General features: G+C 43.0%; 2 protein-coding genes across 5 annotated transcripts in view; one reads left to right on the forward strand and one right to left on the reverse strand.

The window, feature by feature from the left end:
- Positions 1-22,315, forward strand: part of RGL1 (ral guanine nucleotide dissociation stimulator like 1) — a 223,560-nt gene that overhangs the window by 1,442 nt on the left and 199,803 nt on the right. The window lies entirely within an intron of this gene.
- On the reverse strand, positions 13,562-18,126 carry APOBEC4 (apolipoprotein B mRNA editing enzyme catalytic polypeptide like 4). The gene is made up of 2 exons (XM_060196967.1): positions 17,679-18,126; positions 13,562-16,090 (listed from the first exon to the last, which is right to left on the reverse strand). The coding sequence occupies exon 2, from the start codon at positions 16,058-16,060 to the stop codon at positions 14,966-14,968; it is 1,095 nt and encodes a 364-aa protein (XP_060052950.1). The 5' UTR covers positions 16,061-16,090; positions 17,679-18,126; the 3' UTR covers positions 13,562-14,965.

Genomic DNA, 22,315 nt, shown 5'->3' on the forward strand with positions numbered 1-22,315 from the left:
GATCTCAAAGCCAAACCCTGTTGGATGGATATATATGTATATGTATGTGTATGTGTATGTATGTTTTTTCATATTTAAATTGCTACCAGGGTTATTGCTGGGGATCAGTGCCATTTCTCTCTCTCTCACTGTCTCTCTTTTTTTCTACTATAGGATGGATAGGACAGAGTGAAACTGAGAGGGGAGGGGAGATATAGAGGGAAAGAGAAAGACACCTTCAGATCTGCTTCACTACTTGTAAAGCACCCCTCTGCAGGTGGGGAGTGCAGGCTCAAACCTGGGTCCTTGCTCTTGGAATATGTACACTTAACTGGGTGAGCCACCACCTGGAGATATATATATATATTTAAAGTTGTCTATTGATTAGTCCAGACCCTGTAGGAATGATGTGATGGAATGTAGGATTGCATCCTTTCCTTCTTGGGAGAAAGAAGCAGTATTATATTTTTTTATTTTCTCAATTAAATTACTTTTTAAAAATTTATTTATTTAATTTCATTTTGCCTCCAGGGTTATCTCTGGGGTTCGGTGCCTGCACCATGAATACACTGCTCCTGGAAGCCATTTTTTCCCCATTTCGTTGTTGCCTTACTTGTTGTTGTTATTATTGCTGTTGTTATTGGATAGGATAGAGAGAAATTGAGAGAGGAGGGGAAGACAGAGAGGGGGAGAGAAAGACAGACACCTGCAGGCCAGTGTCACAGCTTGTGAAGCGATCCCCCTGTAGGTGGGGAGTTGGGGGCTTGAACCTGGATCCTTATGCTGGTCATTGCGCTTCATGCCATGTGTGCTTAACCTGCTGTGCTAAATTACTTTTCTTGAAGATATATCATTTAGGTGATAGAAGTGGCATTTCTTTTGATTAACATTCAAGTTATGAGCAAATGTATGGATACAAACAGTTCCAAGATGGTTCACCATATAGATCACACACATTACCATGCTTGAGGATCTAGGTTCAAGCCCCTGGTCCTCATCTGCAAAGGAGAAGCTTTTGTGAGCAGTGGAACATTGCTGCAACATTGCTCTTTGTCTCTCTTTGTCTATCTCTCTCTGTCACCTCTATCAAAAACAAGCAAGCAGGGAGTCGGGCTGTAGTGCAGCGGGTTAAGTGCAGGTGGTGCAAAGTGCAGGGACCGGAGTAAGGATCCCAGTTTGAGCCCCCGACTCCCCATCTGCAGGTGGTGAAGCAGATCTGCAGGTGTCTATCTTTCTCTTCCCCCTCTCTGTCTTCCCCTCCTCTCTCCATTTCTCTGTCCTATCCAATAACAACGACAACAATAACGACAACAATAAAACAAGGGCAACAAAAGGGAATAAATATTAAAAAAAAAAAAAAGCAAGCAAACAAACAAAAAACCCCAAACCACTGGGAATGGTGGAATTGTGTGGCTACTGAGATGCAACGATTACCCTGGTGGTAAAAAAATAAAGAAAAAGGGATTGGGGAGATAGCATAATGGTTAAACAAACTCTCAAGCTTGAGGCACTGAAGGTCCCAGGTTCAATCCCCAGCACCACCATATGCCAGAGCAGTGGACTGGTAAAAAAAAAGAAAAAAGAAATATTTCCAAGGAAAATATATATTTTTTAATTATTTATATTTTATATTTTTTGATCATCATTGTGGCTTCACTGCTCCAGGCTGATCTTTTTTCAGATATAAAGACAGAAGTAGAGAGACAAAAAGACACCACAGTACAGACTGCGGAGATAGCATAATGGTTATGTAAACATTCTGTGCCTGAGGCTTCCAGGTCCCAGATTCAATCCTAAGAACACCAGAGTGGTCTGCCAGAGTTGAACAGTGCTGGTAAATAAACAAACAACAACTAAGAGACCACAGCGCTGACGCTCCCTTTAGTGCATTAGGGGCCAGGCTCAAACTTGGGCTATGCCCATAACAAAGCAGGTGCACTGTTCCCAGGTCTTGTTCTGATAGCAAAGGAAAATTTTCTGCCTGCTGGTGGTATTTATCAAGTCATATACCCATGTAGCAGTGTTACTGTGGTGACTATTAAATTTATTTAATTTAGAATAACTTGGATTTGCTTTACTTTTCCCCCTCAGTTTCAATCTTTTGATAATTTTGACAAGAACGAGGTAATATAATTTTTTCATACTAAAGATGATTGTACTTGTAACTTGAGACTTCCTTTGAACAGAAAATTAAACGCTAAAAGCACTATTGAAGGGGGCTGGGTGATGGTGCTCCCTTTTGAACACACATGTTACCATGTGCAAGGACCCGGGTTCAAGCTACCACTCTCAGTCTTCAGGGGAGAAAATTCATGAGCTGTGAAGCAAGTATGCAGATGTTTCTCTTTCTCCCTATTTCTCTCTTCCCCTTTCAGTTCCTTCCTTCCTTCCTTCCTTCCTTCCTTCCTTCCTTCCTTCCTTCCTTCCTTCCTTTCTCTCTCTTTCTCTCTTTCTTTCTTCCTCTCTCTCTCTTTTAAAACTTTTATTTATTAATGAGAAAGATAGGAGGAGAGAAAGAACCAGACGTCACTCTGGTACATGTGCTACAGGGGAATGAATTTAGGACCTCATGCTTGAGAGTCCAGTGCTTTATCCATTGCACCACCTCCCAGACCACTCCCCCCTTCAATTTCTGTCTGTCTTGTCTAATAAAAAAAAAATTAAAAAAAAAAGAAGGGCCAGTCAGCGGCGCATCCACTGACTGAAAAGGAGAAGCTTTTGTGAACAGTGGAACGTTGCTGCAACATTGCTCTTTGTCTCTCTTTGTCTATCTCTCCCTGTCACCTCTATCAAAAACACATGGTATGAAGCACAAGGATGCACTCAAGGATCCGGGGTTTAAGCCCTGGTTCCCCACTTGCTGCAGGGAGTTGCTTTACAAGCGGTGAAGCAGGTCTGCAGGTGTCTAGTGTTTCTCTTGCCCTCTCTATCTCCCTCCTCTCTCAGTTTCTCTCTGTGCTACCCAATAAAATGGGAAAAAATGGTCACCAGTAGCAGTGGATTCATAGTGCCGGCACCCAGCAATAAGAAAAAAGAAAAAGAGAGCGGTGGAGTGGGGAATGGGCATCAGGAGGGGTGGATTTGTGGTGCAGGCACCACACTCCAGCGATAACTCTGGTGGCAGAGAAAGAAAGAACTATTGAAAGCAAATGGAAGCAAGGATTTAAGAGCTAATACATCCCTTCTCTTATTTTTCTGTTCTTTTGTGTTAGGCCTTATTTAGGAACTTTCCTTAGTCTCTTAATTTAGAACTGGGAAAGAATCCTGGGGTGGAAATCAACAGAAGGAAATTGTAAGGGGAATTTTTAAAAAAGGGAGCTGCTCAAGGGTATAATTGTCTCAATTGCTCAGAATTTTGCTATGTATGTTGAATGTGTTAAACACAATTCTCAGTCACATAGCATATTGCATATGAGATGTGAAGATGCCAGAAATATCCTTTCCTGATGAGGAATCATTTTACTGCCTTGCCATAAAGCACCTACTGAAGGCTACGTGTTCAATACATTTCTATCCAACGAATTGTTATTCTACCAAAGTTTATTCATTTTTGCCACCAGGGCTATTGCTGGGGAACTGTACTATTCCACCACTCCCAGCAGACTTTTATTTTTAGATAGAATGTGGGAGACAGAGAGGGAGAGAGGAGGAAAGAGGGAGAGAGTGATGAAGACATATCACAGCCCTGCTTACAAAGTCTCCTCTGTCCAGGTGCTCCCATGTAGTGGCTGGGGGCTCAAAGCCATGTCCCGGTTTATAGCAAAGTGTTCACTCTACTGGATGAGCTATCTCCACGTCATCAGAAGTGAATTTTTAAAAAGATTTTATTGGGTCAAGCAGTGATGGACCTAGTTGAGTACACTCATCACCATGCTCAAGGACCTGGGTTCAAGCCCCTAGTCTCTACCTAAATGGGGGAAGTTTCACAAACATTGACGCAGGACTGTAGGTCTTGGCCTCTCTATCTCCCCAACCCCTCTCAGTCTCTCTGTTGTATCAAACAAAAAAAATAAATAAATAAATAAAAGGAAAAAATGGCCACTGGGAACAGTGGTGTGGAGCTGTCTTATAGCCTCAGTGACAACCTGGTGGCAATAGCAAAAAATTACTAATGAAAGAATGTGACAGACCAGAGTATTGCTGTGACATATACAGTGCTGGGGGTGGGGGGTGGGGAGTGGGGGCAAACTCAGGACTTCCTGAATGCAAGTCCTGTGCCCTACCACTGTGACCACCTGGTCACAAATAGGTTGGTTTATAAAACATATTTAAAAATTATTTCATTTATTATTAGTAGTATTGTTATTTTTGCACCAGGGGAAATAGCATCATTGATCATCATACTTTTTTTTTTATTGTTGTTGTAGTTAATAACCATCATTACTGATGTCGTCGTTGTTAGATAGGACAGAGAGAATGGAGAGAGGAGGGGACGCAGGGTGGGGGAGAGAAAGATGGACACCTGCAGACTTGCTTCACCGCCTATGAAGCGACCTCCCTGCAGGCGGGGAGTCGCAGGCTGGAGTCGTGGGCTCTAACTGGGATCCTTACGCTGGTCATTGTGCTTTGCGCCACCTGCGCTTAACCCGCTGCACCACTGCCGACTCCCAGTCATCATACTTCTTTCTATGCCTGAGATTCATGGATTCATGGTTCCATCCCCAGCACCATGTGTACTGGAACAGTGCTTTGACTGCTCTCTGTCTGACGTGAAAAACTCACATGGGATAAATAAAATGAACCTTTGAGAAAAAGAAATTAACTGTCTTTCAAGTGACCTTGATTACCTCCTACAACACTACTCTTTAGGGGAATTGTGTGTGCATGTGTGTGAAGAGACCTGGCCATAAATTATCTTTTAATTAGAAATAGACATTTCGGGGGCCAGGCAGTGGCACAGCAGCACATGGCACGAAACACAAGGACTGGTGTTAGGATCCTTGTTCCAGCCCCTGGCTCCCCACCTGTAGGGGCTGAAGCAGACCTGAAGACCTGAAGCAGGTCTGCAGGTGTCTTTCTCTCCCCTCCTCTGTCTTCCTCTCTCGATGTCTCTGTCCTATTCAACAGCAACAGCAACAATAAAAATAATAACAAAAATAAGGACAACAAGGGCAACAAAAATGGGAAAAGAGAAAAACAAAGGGAGTCGGGTGGTAACGCAGCGGTTTAAGTTCAGGTGGCGCAAAGCACAAGGACCAGCGTAAGGATACCAGTTTGAGCCCCTGTCTCCCCACCTGCAGGGGAGTTGCTTCACAAGCGGTGAAGCAGTTCTGCAGGTGTCTGTCTTTCTCTCTCCTTCTCTGTCTTTCCCTCCTCTCTCCATTTCTCTCTGTCCTATCCAACAACGGCAATAGTAACTACAACAATAAAAAAACAAGGGCAACAAAAGGGAATAAATAAATATTTTTAAAAACCCCAACAAAATAGACCTCCAGGAGCAGTGGATTCATGGTGCAGGCACTGAGCCTCAGCAATAACCCTGGAGGCTAAAAAAAAAAAAAGAAATACATATTTCACTTTCTTGCAAATTCCATATTTTTTTAGCTTGTTACCTATATACTATATTAATGTCTAATCTAATATCCAGGTCAACTAGTTACTACTAGTTGAAACCAGTCTTCAAAAATTCTTTTTTTTTTTTTTTGTCTTCCATTAAGTTTTATCCTGTAGAACTTTATCATTTCTTTTTTTATATTTATTTATTATTCCCTTTTGTTGCCCTTGTTGTTTTGTTGTTGTAGTTATTATTGATGTTGTTGTTGTTGGATAGGATAGAGGGAAACGGAGGGAGGAGGGGAAGACAGAGAAGGGGAGAGAAAGATAGACACCTGCAGACCTGCTTCACTGCCTTTGAATCGACTCCCCTGCAGGTTGGGAGCACGGGGGCTTGAACCAGGATCCTTATGCTGGTCCTTATGCTTTGTGCCACCTGTGTTTACCTGCTGTGCTACCGCCCAACTCCTTCTTTATGATACCTTACTAGAGTAACTAGGGTAAATAATTTATAATGGGACCTTTATTCATATATTAGTGCTTCAGAAATGAAAGTAAAATTTAATCTGTGCCTTTGTCTCAGGACACATGTTTAATACCAAATAAAATAAGACTTTGTTAAACATTCTGGGAATGAGTCTGTATTTTCTATCTCACTGTTTTATTTGCTTATGTTAACACACAAAAGGAAGACATGCATTTTAAAATTTATCTTGTTTTCTTTTCCATTACTGGAGTCTCGAATGCTAATTAGCAGTTGTTTTAAAGTTGCATTTCTTGTCACTGTATACAGTCATAGTATTTGAGATAATTTATATCTTCTTTCCTAATAACTGTATCACTGTTACTTATTTTTGTTGCATTAACTAGACTCTAGAAATAGTATTATGAAATTGGGTGATAATAGGCTTCTCTTTGTTTCTATATAATAGAAATTTCTCCAGTTTATATTTCTTCTTGCATTCTGATCTTTAGAAATGATTGCTGAAGTTATTGACTCCATTTGTTAGGGCATTTAGTGATAAAATCTGCTAGTTTTGGCGGTAGCATAGTGGGTTAAGCACACGTGGTGCAAAGCGCAAGTACTGCTCTAGGGATCCTGGTTCTAGCCCCCGGCTCCTCACCTGCAGGGGGGTCCCTTCACAGGCAGTGGAGCAGGTCTGCAGGTGTCTATCTTTCTCTCCCCCTCTCTGCCTTCCCCTCCTCTCTCCATTTCTTTTTGTCCTATCCAACAACGACGACATCAGTAACAACAACAATAAAAAACAAGGGCATCCAAAGGGAAAATAAATAAATATTTAAAAAATGAAAAGAAATTTAAAAAATCTACTAGTTTTGATCTAATATGTGAAAATCATGAATTGAATTTGTGTAATTTTCTGCACTGAATATTTCCGTATTTTAATAAACTGTGGTTACTGTTTACTTTCTGATTTCATTATTTTATTTATTTTTTATCAGCCTATTTTTTATTTTATTTTTTTAATTTTATATTATTTTCCCTTTTTGTTACCCTTGTTTTTCATTGTTGTTGCAGTTGTAGTAGTTGTTGATGTCGTCATTGTTAGATAGGATGGAGAGAGGAGGGGAAGACAGGGAGCGGGAGAGAAAGATAGACACCTGCAGACCTGCTTCACCGCTTGTGAGGCGACTCCCCTGCAGGTGGGGAGCCCGGGCTCGAACTGGGATCTTTACTCCAGTCCTTGCGCTTTGCGCCACGTACGCTTAACCCGCTGTGCTACCGCCCAACTCCCATTTTTTATTTTTTGCCATTAGGGTTATTGCTGGGACTGGGTGCCTGCACTACGAACCCACTGCTCCTGGGGGCCATTTTTTCCCATTTTGTTGTCCTTGCTGTTGCCCTGGTTGTTGTTACTGCTACTGTTGCTATTACTGCCTTTGTTGCTGGATAGGACAGAGAAAAATCAAGAGAGGAGGGGAGACAGAGAGGGAGAGAGAAACAGACACTTGCAGACCTACTTCACCACTTGTGAAGTGACCTTCCTGCAGGTGGGGACCTGGGGGCTCGAACCAGGATCCTTAGGTCATTGCGCTTCGTGCCATGTGCACTATTGCTGCACTATCGCTCGACCCCCAATTTCATTCGTTTATATTTTGCTTACATGATGTTAGAATCTGTATTTTTAAAAAATACTAATTCTTTTTTCTTTTTACCAGAGCACTGCTCAACTCTGGCTTATGGTAGTGTGGGGAATTGAACCTGGGACCTCAGAGCTTCAGGCATGAGAGTCTGTTTGCATAACCATTATGCTATCTCCCCCACCTAGAATCTGTATTTATAGCTAATGTGGCCTATAATTTTATTCATTCATGCTAACTCTATCTGGCTTACATTCAATATTTTTTGCATTTATTTTAAAGTTAGTCTGTTTTGCAATGTGAAAGAGAAAGAATTCTACTTTTTTTTCTCTTTGCTCTAGAAAAGTTTAAAAAGAAAATTACAGGGAGTTGGGCCATAGCGCAGCGGGTTAAACGCAGATGGTGCAAAGCTCAAGGACTGGAGTAAGGATACCCGTTAGAGCCCCTGGCTCCCCACCTGCAGAGGAGTCCCTTCACAGGCGGTGAAGCAGGTCTGCAGGTGTCTTTCTCTCCCCGTCTCTGTTTTCCCCTCCTCTCTCCATTTCTCTCCGTCCTATCTAACAATGACGGCATCAGTAACAACAATAATAATAACTACAACAACAATAAAAAAATCAACAAGGGCAAAAAAAAGGGAAAATAAGTAAATAAAATAAAAAAAAAAAGAAAATTACGGGGGTCGGGCAGTAGTGCAGCGGGTTAAGCGCAGGTGGTGCAAAGCGCAAGGACAGGTGTGAGGATCCGGGTTCAAGCCCCCTGGCTCCTCACCTGCAGGGGAGTCGCTTCACAAGTGGTGAAGCATGTCTGCAGGTGTCTGTCTCTCTCTCCCCTTCTCTGTCTTACCCTCCTCTCACCATTTCTCTCTGTCTATCCAACAGTGACATCAGTAACAACAATAACTACAACAATAAAACAAGGGCAAAAAAAGGAAATAAATATTTTTTTAAAAACAGAAAATTGCTATACTGTCTCTTAAAAGTTATATAATATGTTTGAAAAATTATCTGGGCTTGCTCATATTTCTATAAGAAGATGTGTGATCATTTTCATCCTCTGTGGTTGTTTGACTTTCTTTTGAGTCAATTTTAGAATTTATATTTCCCTAGTATATAGTTCCTCTAGATTGCCAGTTTTTGGCAACAATTTGCAGAAAGTATTTTTGCACCATATTGTTAAAAATTTTTGGACCTGCAAAATAGCTCATTTGTTTAGTGCTATTTTGCCATGTGCATAACCTAAGTTCAAGATTTGTTGATACGGTCTCCTTCATTCCCTCATTGCTTCTCTGTCTCTACCAAAAAGTTAACTTTTTAAAAAAATTTTATTTTAATGAGAGGGAAAGACCAACTTATTCTCCAACTCTAGATTATGATGATGCTGGGGGCTGAACCCGGTACATTAGAGGAGCCTCAGCCATGAGAGTCTTGTGCATAACTATTGTGCACCATTATGCTTGTCTTCCCAGCCCAAGGCTTTTGTTTTTGTTTTTGTTTTGGTGGTGGGAGAAGATATGAGATAGGTCATTTAATAGATCACACACTTTACTGTGTGTGAGGACTGAAGTCTGAGTTCAAGGACTGCCACGTTTAAGGACTGCACCATGCAAAGGGGAAGCTTCAAGTGGTGCTATGTTGTCTCCTTTTTGTTCTGTCTCTCATTCTCTATCTAATAAAAGAAAAACAAAAATAATCAGGGTTTGGGCATATGTTACCATGTGCAAGGATCTGGGCTTAAACTCACAGTAAACACTTGCAGGGGGGAGACTTCATGAACAGTGAAGCAATGCTGTAGGTATCTTTGTCTCTTGATCTCTATTACCCACTCCCTCTCAATTTCTCTCTGTCCTATGAAAAAGAAACAGACAGATGACATACACACCCACCACCACCACCACCACCACCACCACCACCACCACCACCACCACCACCACCACCACCACCACCACCAGGAGTGGTGGACTTGCACATGTGCAAAGCTCCATGAAGCCCTAGCACAGAAAAACAACAACAACAATAACAAAAAAACCCCATTGATTTTCTATTGATTTCCAATACTATATATATCTGGGGAGTACAGTTTTATGCCTTGTTTCCACATATTTTGATACCATCTATATTGACTTTTCTTATTGCTGCTACTAAACAAAATACTGTCAACATTTTCCTTCTACCCTAACCTATTTGGTTGTCACAAATTCTAGTAACCATCTTATAAAAACTAACCATTTCAGCAGGGTTGGTTTTGATATGATTTAGAAGATTCTGTAATTTCTATTCTTACCTGCTAATATTTTGTTAATAATAGCAACTGCTTGGTGAGTGTGTGTTAGACATTTGGTAATAAATTTTTGCCTAGTATCATCTAATTTCTTTTTGTTGCCATTTTTTATTTGTGGTTAATAGTGGTTTGTGTGTAAGATTACAGAGTTCCACACTGCACCTACCACCAGAGTTCTGTGTCCCCAAAGAACATCAGTTCATTCTTGCAGTGGTTCTAGGACCTAGGAAACAGTGTTCCCATTATTATTATTATTATTATTTTCCTCCAGGGTTATTGCTGGGCTCGGTGCCTGCACCATGAATCCACCGCTCCTGGAGGCCATTTTCCCCCCTTTTTTTTTGCCCTAGTTGTTGCAGCCTCGTTGCGGTTATTATTGCCATTGTTGACGTTGCTTTGTTGTTGGATAGGACAGAGAGAAATGGAGAGAGGAGGGGAAGACAGAGAGAGAGGGGAGAGAAAGATAGACACCTGCAGACTTGCTTCACCGCCTGTGAAGCGACTCCCCTGCAGGTGGGGAGCCGGGGGCTTGAACCGGGATCCTTATGCCGGTCCCTGCGCTTTGCGCCACGTGCGCTTAACCCTGTTCACATTATTTATGGGCATGGAAACAAAGGTTCAGCAAGGTTATGTAACTCAGCTAGTGTTGGTATCTTCTAATTCTGCTTTTAAAAACCCCTTCTGTTTCATTTGGTTTAAATCCCCCCTGCTTAACACTGCATTCTATTTACATAACCACTGTATTCTATTTACATAACCACTGCCGTCTATTTACATAAATCACTTTTATATTTACATAAAGCACCACCTTCCCTCCAGGGCATTGGTGGTTTAGTGGTAGAATTCTCACCTGCTCCGCCCCCTCTCCTTGTCACACCCTGATCCTCTCCTTGTCACACCCTGATTTTCACCAGTCACTTTTCTCTCCACCCTCTCTGCGTCACATCCTGTTCACACCCTACTTGGGAAGTATATATAAAGACAACATTGTTCGTTTTAGTTGGTTGTTAGTTTAGTCTAGCTTGGTATAGATTGCGCTGCGTCCTGCATGAATAAAGAAATACTGCCTACAGCTCAACCATGAGTCCCTGGTCATCTGTTACCCGCCTGTGAAGCCAGCCTGGCGAAAACAACAAGCTAGGGATCCTGAACTAGCAAGGAACAATTGGTGTGAGAATTATACTAACTTAATTACATAGTCTGTAAGATGCCCTCCTAGTGGTTTGAACAGAATTACAGAAAAACCATAGGATTGCTACTAAAAGGATATTGATCTTTCTAGCTTTATCATGAATTCACATTGTTATTTATTTACTGGTGAGGCTAGGACCTCATGCATGTATGATTTCATCATTCTGGGTCACCCACCCCATTCTATAGAGAGACCCAGAGAGAGAGAGAGAGATCCTGTATCATGGAGGAGTGCCATATCATCCCCCATGTGTTGTATGCACTGTTTTATCTTGAAAGGTATTGAGAATGATAAGAGAAAACAGTGATTCTGGTGGCCAGGGAGGTGGAGCAGTGATAGAACATGAGGCCTGGGACTCAGTCTTGGCACTGCTTATACCTCATGCTTTCAACCCTGTGCTCTACCGCTATGCCACCTCCCTGGCCACCAGAACTCTTGTTTTCTGTCACTGTGCTTAATGCCTCTGGTCTCTTAGTCAATCATTCAATCAATACATTTGAAAAATGACTTTAAAAAGAACCCTCCCAAACAAAAATGTATTCTGGGTTTGACTAATTTTACTGCTTGGGCAGTTTTTTAAACTCTGTGCCATAGTGGTCTTACATGTAAAATTGGTATTCTAATAATACCTACATCATAGAACTATTATGGAACTTAAGTGAGATGATACATATATGTGCTTAGAAATGTATATGGCAAAAAGCTCTATGTGTTAGTAGTAATCTTTTTCTCTTGTATAGTCCGCCATGTGGCCTTCCTTAAAGTCCTTGGGATTAGATGAATAACAGCCCATTTATAATCGAACCTTTTCATTCTTTGTTTCATGTGCAATGAATCAAAGACGCTTTGCAAAGCAGGAGTTGCCTCCAGGCCAGCAGGGTTAGACTGACTAGATGAAACATTAACATCTATAAAAAACCCATACTAGGGAGCCGGGTGGTGGCGCAGCAGATTAAGTGCATATGGCGTGAAGCGCAAGGACCAGAATAAGGATCCCAGTTCAAGCCCCCAGCTCCCCAGGGGGTTCGCTTCACAGACGGTCTGCAGGTGTCTAAGTTTCTCTCCCCTCTCTGTCTTCCCCTCCTCTCTCGATTTCTCTCTGTCCTATCTAACAACAATGACAGCAATAACAACAATAATAACAATGATTGACAGTAAACAACAAGGGCAACAAAAGTGGGGGGGAAACCCATACTAGTCCAGACAGGAGCTGGGTGGAGAGGTCTGTGTCTTTTTACAGCTCTGGACCACCCAAGCTCTGCACAGGGCAATGGAGCCTTTTTCTCTCTTTTTCTTCCTTCCTTCTTTCCTTTCTTTTTAAAAGATTTTATTTACTTATTAATGAGAAAGATAGGAGGAGAGAGAAAGAACCAGTTATCACTCTGGCACATGTGCTGCCGGGGAATCAAACTCAGGACCTCATGCTTGAGAGTCCAAAGCTTTATCATTGTGCCACCTCCCGGACCACAGGAGCCTTTTTCTTTGCCTTTGCATTCCAACTGGCAAGTGTTTGTCCTTGCTATAAGAGGTCTGGTAGCACTAAACATCTGAGTCATAATGAGCTCAAATCCACAGAGCCGCCTTACAATCACACTGAGTTTTCTCCTATAGTCACATAGAGAGGGCTGGCTGAACAACTTGAATATCTGGTTACATATCTAGTTACAAGCCTCACTGGAAATAGATACATTAGCTTACTGTGTTTACATATCAATACACGACTGCCCCTGGTTAATAAAACCCATTCTCCATCTAGTGACATGTTTAAACTGCCTACGATGATTACATTGCATATTACTATTGAACTACCGACTCTATTAGCCTACCTACTACTATTGAACAACCAGTGTAAGGTAGTTGAGCCTGTAATGCTGAGAGCCTACCCCTGAACCATGGGATATTCATACCCATTGTTTGTGTACATCACCACTAGTTGCTTTGGCTCATTAGCTTCTATTTTCTTGAAACTTACATGTGTGTGGCTGCAGTGGTCATTGCCAGCTTGATGAGCATTCTGACCTCCCCTCTCCCACAGTCCCTGGGCCAGCCTGACAGGACCCAGAAAGCATGGGGATGTTGCCATTGCTGTGTGAAGCCACTGTACTGCTGCTGTGTGTCACCTCAGAGCAGACAGCTTAACATGAGTCACCTCAGGTCTCTCATTTTACAAACAAGGAAGTAGAAACCACTTGCACAGGTCTCGTAACAGTTTCCTCTCTGAGACTTGGCCATATTGGGACCTGCCAGTAACTTTCTTGTTGCTCCCATTCTTGTCTAAGTAGTTCACACAGTTAACGCCTGTAGGCACTTTGTGCTTTTCATAATAATCAGAGATTCAGAATTGATCTTTGGGATTGAAGGTCATTTTTTTCTTTTTAACTCTACAAGTTAAATTGTAGACGTGTAGCTTCATGATCTAATAATAAACTTCAACAGTACCTCATTAAGTAATAATCACTGCATACCCACACTAGTTACATTTCATTAGTTCTATAAAAAAATTCAGGTTCATAATAGAAATTTCTGTTTAAAAGTATATTCATGTTTATTTTAATCACACTAGAAATTTTTATTCTAAACATTTTTTATTTTCTTTGCTTCCCTTTTCTGTCTCCCACCTCCCTTCCTCTCCCTCCTCCATGGGCATTATGTGCTTTAAGTTCTTCAAATGACCAAGCTTTTTATTAGGTCTTATTATTAAAAGTGTTATATTATTTATATATATTAAGAACAAATTTAGCCACAAGTTACAAACGAATGTCTATATTTTCCACGTAACATATGTTTATATATTTCTAATTGGGAAGAGAGGCAGCAAATGTGAATTAAACGTTAAGTATTTTAATATATGTGCTCAGAGAGTGAGTTAGTCAAGAGATACTTCTTTTTGTTGTTTTGAGGAAGACTTAAATTTTTTTTAGCAATATTTTAAGATTGAGCTACACACCTGTGAAAAAGGAAGGAAAACATACAAATTATACCTTAGGGAACTGGATTAGAAGAAGGAAGAATGAAAGCCAGTAACAAAAAGAGATAGATGCTGGTGCAGGATAGCTCGACGGCCACTAGTCCAGGGGTGGGGGGGTGAGGAGCGGGGGAAGGGATATTGGAGAGTAGTGATCACTGAAGTAGCTGAGCTGTGCATCCACAGCCTTACTCCCCACATTTTCCCTGGAGACCGCTTTCAGTTCTACAGAGAGACCAGAGCAAGGAGAGAGAAAATGCTTATGCGAGTGAGCTAGAGTTCAGGAAGGTAGGAGAGGAACCTGGAAAGCAGAGTTGCTTGCATGGTGGAAGTCACCCTTGGAGAGTGTCATGCATCTCCCTGCTGCCTGCAGTCTGCTCAAGAGGGAGAGGTGTCATCAGGGAAAGATCAAAATGAGCTGGTGACTGTTTTGGAAACCTACATTTTGTAGCCAAAGCACTAGAAGACTTTTCTCCACACACAAACCTGCTTTGAACTACTTTAGAAAAAAAATCTTCTGTCCACCATCAACCATTACTGGAAAATCACTGCTTTGCTGTTGCGTTTGGGTGTGGTACATGATAAAGCTTCAGACTGTCTCCAATGATACAGTGACTCTTATTCCAGAAGGCTGTTTCATTCACTGACTTTTGTAGTGGGTAGACCAGAAGAATGCTTTCCTTTTCCACATCAAAATGCTATTAGCAAGTTGCTAGTGGCTCCATACTCTTAATGCGGAAAATAAAAGTTAAAGTGGCTTGTAGAAAAAAAAAATTGAATTATGTTTAAAAAAAATAGTACTGTTTTATAATGGTTGAGATGGCAAATACCAGGTTTTGCTTTACTTGATCTTCATCTTGGGCCAGAAGTAAAATGAAATAGATAGCTAGATATTTTTGCTGACTGTCTTAATGAGTCTTCTAGTAGTGGTTTGACCTCCTGCTGCAGGAATATTGAATTTACTTTCTCCCTTTCTTCCTTTCATCCACCTCTTTGCTACTTGGAAATACTTCTGTGATTTCCACTCCTTCCACTGGGCTTCCCAGGGGATTTCTGGGGACCTTAGTTTCTTGCACTGACAGCTGAGGCATATTTAAGTGTCTCACGACATTTCTGGGTTTGTGTAGGTTCTGAGCGACATGGATTGGTGGGAGATCTGTGAAAGGCACCAGCACAAAAACCACAGGAACCCTGAGATCCGGGGTCAGGCTGGGTTGTGCTTGTGCACCTGTCACTTGAAGTGACTGTCCAGGCATGACACTGCTGAAGGTGTGGCTCTCAAAAGCCGGTGGAGCACTTAGGTTTGGACTCTTCTCTGTCTGAGGAAGCACATCAGTGAAATACGGCGTCACTCCAGTAATGGCGTTGATTTCATCAGCATTGTGCCTGTCGGCCAGCGCTCGCCTGGCTAAGATGGGGTGGAGGATCGTCAGTCCCAGGACTCCACTCACGAAATTGTCGAGGAGAGAATGCCAAATTCCCCCACTGATGGGGCTCAGTGAGACCTGTGGCCACAAGCTGGCCAGACTCCGGAGAGCCTCCCGATTCCAGGCTGAGGCAGGAAACTCAGCCTCGGTGTGATGGAGCTGGGAGAAGTAAATGCTCAGAGTGACGTCTGGGTACATGAGCAGGAAATTGTACATTTTGCTGATGCAGCCGTGGTTTGCCTCGTTGCACGGGGAGGTGTTGGAATACAGAATGATGTGCCGGATGCTGCCGTTCTTGTGTAGTGCACAGTCCAGATAACCGTTTGTCTCGAAGAGCATCGATTCTGGGTGAATATCATTTCCGGTGCAACTGCTAGCATGACCCTTTTGCACTAAGCTTCCAGAAGAAGTTTTCAGCTCATAAAAAGTGAGGTGTTTTATTGGAGGGTATGTTGGCCCATAAAGGAATCCAAAAACCTGGTAAAACTCTGTGTTAGAAACTCTCGCTTCTTCTCCTGTTCGGATGTGGTAGGGACAGTTAGGGCAATCTAGAGAGAAGCTCAGCCAGTAGTATGGTTTGACGATGGTGCCACGATTCGCTAGGTATTCCTCATACAAGGGCTCCATTGCTAGCCTTAATGTCTTCTAACTGCAGCCCTAAACGAGGAAGAACAAATAGGATTTAAACCAGATAGTGCTTTGATTCACTGAGCCATGTTTTTCTTTAAAGGAGGCTGCACAATTAACTCGAATAGCATCTTTGATCAAAAAGAGAATTACAGCTATCAATTATTCAATTTAGGATTCATCTTTCCTTGGTGAGGCTTGTGGAGGGATTGTCCTTTAAGGACATGCTGTGCGGGAGCTCCAGTTGGTTACTAAGTTTTCCTTCCTCTGCACTGGCTAGTCTAGGCATGCTGTCTTGAAGGAGAGCTGGGGGACTAGTGGCCTTCAAACATAATGGAGAGAACTCTAAAGTTTCATTTTTGCCATTGTGAGTCAACAGCATCTGGAGTCTCATTTTTCTGTGGGTCTTTCTGAGATTATTATTATTATTATTATTGCCTCCAATGTTATTGCTTGGGCTTCGGCTGGCACTATGAATCCACTGCTTCTGGTGGCCATATTTTTTCATTTTATTTGATAGGACAGAGAGAAATTGAGAAAGGAGGGGGAGATAGAGAGGGAGAGAGAAAGATAGGCACCTACAAAACTGCTTCACCTCTCACAAAGTGGGCTCACTGTAGGTCGGGAGTGGAGGCTCAAACCTGGGTTCTTGCATAGGTCCTTGCACTTAGTACTATGTGCACTTAACCTGTGCGCTACCACCTGGCCCTGAGATAATTCTTTGATCACCATCATCTGAAGGGAAACCAAGGAAGAAATCTCTCATAGGAGTCGGGCGGCATCGCAGGGGGGTGAAGTACAGGTGGCACCAAGCGTAAGGACCGGTTTAAGGATCCTGGTTCGAGCCCCCGGCTCCCCACCTGCAGGGGAGTGGCTTCACAGGCGGTGAAGCAGGTCTGTAGGTGTCTATCTTTCTCTCCCCCTCTCTGTCTTCCCCTCCTCTCTCCATTTCTCTCTGTCCTATCCAACAACAACAACAACAACAATAATAACTACAATAATAAAATAACAAGGGCAACAAAAGGGAATAAATACATAAATATTAAAAAAAAAAGAAATCTCTCCTTTTTAACTCTTATAAGATTGTGGTTTCTGTCATCCAATGCCATTCGTCTCATCTCTCTTGTATAATTAACCTCCAGGACCCAACCCTTCTCCCCTAATCAGGCAAACAGGCACCCTAGACCTACCTTAGGGGCCTTGACCAGTTCCCAGGCAGGGGGCGTGAGCACTTGTTTTGGGCCACCTGTGCCCCTGTACCTAACCTTTCCCTTCGCCTTCGTCTGACCTAGGAGATCAGTGCGTGCTGCCACGCACAGGCTGACCTCCATCTAGCTGCATGCAGTAAAGAGCAGTGGCCTGAAGAGCCCAGCTCACATCACTAGCTAGTGCCCCCTGGACTGGGGCTGGGGCTGGGGCTGGGGCTGGGGCTGGGGCTGGGGCAGTCAGGCTTTCTTAGTTGAGCACAGATACACTAGACCATGAGTTCAACCTGCCCTGTGTTCACCCAGCCTGGAACCAGCGAGTCCTGTTACAGCACCGTCCTCTAGGGTTGGCCCTCGCCAAGCTGTGCACAATCTGTTAGCTGCTAAAAACAAAAGTTAGCAGTTATCAGTACCATCATTTTGCCTGCAGGCTTGGCTTGCATCCCAGGTGTTCCAGGAGAGGGTCCGTTTCCTTTCTGTCCCTCTTAAGTCCCCAAATCCCCTCCACAGCACAGGTAGCTTCTGAGGGCAGTTGTACTGTAAAGATTCCCCTCCTCTGTCAGGTTAGGCCTTCTTCACAGTTTGTGTCTTTTTGTTGCTCTGGCTCTTGTGTGGGTCCCAAGTTAGAAAGCCCCTGCCGAGGTGTGGCCGCCTCTAAGAACCCTGTTGAATGGGTGCCATGGCAACATTCTCGCAAAGCAGCCACTGCTAGGATACGCTCTGGCATGCTCACCTTATTTGCATTTCAAACCACCTGTTCCGTAGATGAAAATATACAGAATTCTAGGCATATTCCACTTTGGGTGAAACAGGAAGAACGGACTGCACACATTGAACGAAGTGCACACATTGGGGTTTTCTTTTCTCCCTCTGACCGGCAGATTCAAGTTTTGGGGTCATGTTCTTCTGATCTAAAATAGGAAACCAACTAGGCATTGGAAGGGCTTGGTTGGGCCTGTTGCCTGGGGGACAGATCTCTTTAGAGAGGGTCACCTTTCTGTGACAGGAACAGAGACTCAGCCTCCCTTCAAGATAGTACAGTCTCCATTGCCCGAGAGGAGAGGTGTTTGGGAAGATGTTTATTATTTTGGTTTTTGTTTGTTTGTTTTTGTTATTTCTGGGGTTTGGTGCCGGCACTACGACTCCACTGCTTCTGTGGCCATTATTTTTGCTGTTGCTGGATAGGACAGAGAGAAATTGAGAGGAGGAGAAGATAGAGAGGGGGAGAGAAAGATAGACACTTGCAGATCTGCTTCACCGCCCGAGGAGCTACCTCCCTGCAGGTGGGGAGATGAGGCAATGAACCGGGATCCTTGTACTTTGTGCACTTAAACCGGTGTGCTACTGGCCCCCCTTCCCCATTTGTTATTTATTGTGTAATTTTTGCCTGTAGGCCTTCACTGGAGTTTTGTGCCTGCCTGTGTGATTTCGTCACTCCCGCATACTCTCTCTCACTCTCTAAATCTCCCCCTTTCAATCTCACAGAGAAACAGGGAGAGAAGGAGAGAGGGAGGGCAGGCAGGAGGAAGAAAAAGAGAGAGGGAGGACGTGTCACAGTAGCAGTCCACTACTTGTGAAGCTTCTGGTAATGCACATGGTGCTCCTATGCCGTGTCTGGGGCTTCAAACCCAGCCTTCACACATGGAAAACTGTGCACTCTACTGGGTGACCTGCCTCCTACCCCCCACCCCGGTATTATTTATTTTTGAAATAAAAAAAGGATATGTATTGTGTGTGAGTGTGTGTGTGTGTATGTGTGTGTGTGTGAGAGAGAGAGAGACAGACAGACAGACAGAGACATACAGAAACAGAGAATGAGAAAGGAGGGTGATCAGAGACAAGAGCATGGCAGCCCTGCCTCCTCCAGGGGCTCCTTCTAACCTGACTGTCTTCCGGCTCTCAGGTCCGCTCATGGATGCCGCAGCTGGTCTTGCTTTAGTTTCATTTTTCCTCTGTGCTTTCTTGCAACATGCTCACTCGGTTTCATCCTATTCCATCACCCCTTCTTGCCTCCGTCTTCACAGCTTCTCCTAACCCAGAGAACATGGAAATGTAAACTCAGAAGTTGATCTCCAGAGTTCGTCTTTGCTTTAACACAAATGGTTTCTGTATAAAAACAATACCTTGGCTCTGAGAGCCAGCTCACCGGGTCAAGCGTGTACCTTACCATGTTGCCTGGGCCAGATTCCACCCTCGCTTTCCCTCGCACTGCATGAATAAGTGGCTTGGAACAGTGAAATAGTGCATGTATGAGACCCAGGTTCTGCAAAAATAAATAACAGTACCTGAATAATGCTGCTTTTCATGTCATCATGTCTAAAATATCATCACCAAGACCAAGGAGAAGCTTTCTCCTTATAGTTTTCTGGCACTCTCTCTCTCTCTCTCTCCCCTCCCACCTCCTCCTCCGTCTCTTTTTTAATTATTTGGTTATCTTTATTTATTTATTGGAGACCGCCAGAAATCAAGAGGGAAGGGGGTGATAGAGAGGGAGAGAGACACCTGTAACACTGCTTCAGCATTCAAAAAGCTTTCCCCTTGCAGGTGGCAACTGGGGCTTTGAACCTGAGTCCTTGTGCATTGTAACATGTGCTCAACCAAGTGCGCCACCACCTGCTCCTCCCCCACTTTGGCCCCACACACATGTATAATTCTGCTGCTCTCAGGATAACTTCTTCATTCTTTTTATTTTAGGTAGAGAAAGAGGGAGAGGCATCACAGCATTGGTGTGTTATTTGTGGAGCTTCCCATAATGCAATGGTGCGCCCGAGTGGTCCTGTAGCTTGAGCTCAAGGACTCACATGTAGTACAGTGAGCATTTTTCCAGATGTGCTATGTCCTGGCCACAGTTTTCTGGTTTTATCTTTTATACTTTTCTTTAATCCACTTTGAGTTGATCTTTGCCTCTAGTATAAGAGTTGCATTTTGTTCTTTTGCCTGAGTTACTTTTTTTTTTTTTTGTCTCCAGGGTTATTGCTGGGGCTTGGTGCCTGCACTGTGAATCCACTGCTCCTGGACGCTGTTTTTTCTCTTTTGTTGACCTTGTTGTTTATTGTTGTTGTTGACTAGGACAGAGAGAAATCAAGAACGGAAAGGAAGACAGAGAGGGGGAAAGAAAAGTAGACACCTGGAGACCTGCTTCACTACCCGTGAAGCGACCCCCACCCTCCGCAGGTGGGGAGCCAGAGGCTTGAACCAGAATCCTTGTACTGGTCCTTGCATTTTGTGCTATGTGTGTTTAACCTGCTGCGCTACCGCCTGGTCCCTGTTACCCTTTTTAAGGATAGTCTGTTAGGTGTGAGAAAAAAATCAAAAGAAGGTTGACTTTTAAAAGCTCCATTTAGGCTTTTACATAGAATGGCTTTTAAAACAGTATTTCAGTGGCCTGGGAAGTGGTACAGTGGATCTAGCATTGGGCTTTCAAGCATGATGTCCCAAGTTTGATCCTCAGCACTGCATGTGCCAGAGTGATGCACTAGTATTAGCCTCCCCCTCCATTAATATATAAATACTAAAGAAAAAAAAAACAAATAAGCCAAATTTGGTCATAAGGAAATGAATGATCTTGGTTTCCACTCACATTCTTTTTGCTAAGTTGATACTTACAGAAAAGGTGATACTTGGAAGAAGGATCTAGTTTCCCAAAAGTATTCCTCTCTTCTGATTTTCTTTGTCTGCCTGCCATGTTGTCTTTATTCAGATGAGTTATGATATATGTTATCTTAAAAAAAATAGCATTAGCTTGGGGCTGGGTGGTGGTGCACCTGGTTGAGTGTACATGTTGCAATGTGCAAGGAACCGGGTTTAAGCCCCTGGTCTCCACCTGCAAGGGGAAAGCTTTGTGAGTGCTGAAGTAGTGTTGAAGGTATCTCTCTGTCTCTTGCCCTCTCTAGTACGCCTTCCCTCTTGATTTCTGTCTGTATTCAGTAAATAAAGATAAGCAACATTAGATTGTAATGCAAATGAACAAACTCTCCCTTTTTTTTGGCCACCAGGGATTATCACTGGATCTTGGTGCCAGTACTATGAATCCACTGCTTCTGGCAGGAATTTATTAATGTTTTTCTTCCTACTTTGTTTGATAGAAACGTTCATGAAGCTTCCCTTCTGCAAGTGGGGAGCCACTAGGGGGCTCAAACTCAGGTCTTTGTGTACGGTAACGTGTGTGCTCAAACAGATGTGCCACTGCCCAGCCCCTACTGGTATATATTTTAAAGTGATCTTTGCTCAGTTTAGTACACTAAAACAGTTGTTCCTAATCTTTATTCTGGCAATTCAGTTTGGGAAATACTTATATATTAGAGATGGCTTATACGTTGTTTTCATTGCTTTATATAAGGTGACTTTTTCTTTGGGTGTCAAGAAGTGAAATTATATTTTATAGACATTTATTTTATAGACTTTTATTTAAACTTTTTTTTTTTTGCCTCGAGTTATCTCTGGGGCTTGGTACCTGCATTACGAATCCACTGCTTCTAGTGGCCATTTTTTTCCATTTTATTGGATAGGACAGAGAGAAATTGAGAGAGAAGGGGGAGAGAGTGAGGGGGAGAGAAAGACACCTGCAGACCTGCTTCACCACTTGTGAAGTGATTCTCCTGTAAGTAGGGAGCCGGGGGCTCAAATCAGGGTCCTTGTACCAGTTCTTGCACTTCATACTATGTGTACTTAACCCAGTGCTCCACTGCCCAACCCCTTTATTTAAACTTATTTAGTCATACTATGCACTTCATAGAGCTTGGTTGATACTGAGTCAGAATGACCACATTCATATTGTAGTAGCAAACTACCTGGAAGAACAGTGAAGAAAAAAATCATGAAATAAAGATATGCAGAGGATTCAGCAGAGTTAATATTACTCACTAAGTAGGTATTTGGGAAACTTGGCATAAGGTGTGAGGGTGGAAAGCGAAGTGGAGAATGCTTGCTTAGTTTGGGGTCATATGATGAATGGCCACAGGGGGGCAGCACAATCTAAGCAGCAGAAACCTTTCCATTGAACCACCAAAATTTTGCCTAAATCTGACTGTAATAGCAGATTTTAGTTAAT

Source organism: Erinaceus europaeus, chromosome 9 (genome assembly GCF_950295315.1).
Source record: "Erinaceus europaeus chromosome 9, mEriEur2.1, whole genome shotgun sequence".
In the NCBI taxonomy this organism is placed as follows: Eukaryota; Metazoa; Chordata; class Mammalia; order Eulipotyphla; family Erinaceidae; genus Erinaceus; species Erinaceus europaeus.

Bases quoted from the DNA above. Each gene is read 5' to 3' on its own strand.
- APOBEC4 (XM_060196967.1), bottom strand. From the start codon at position 16,060: ATGGAGCCCTTGTATGAGGAATACCTAGCGAATCGTGGCACCATCGTC.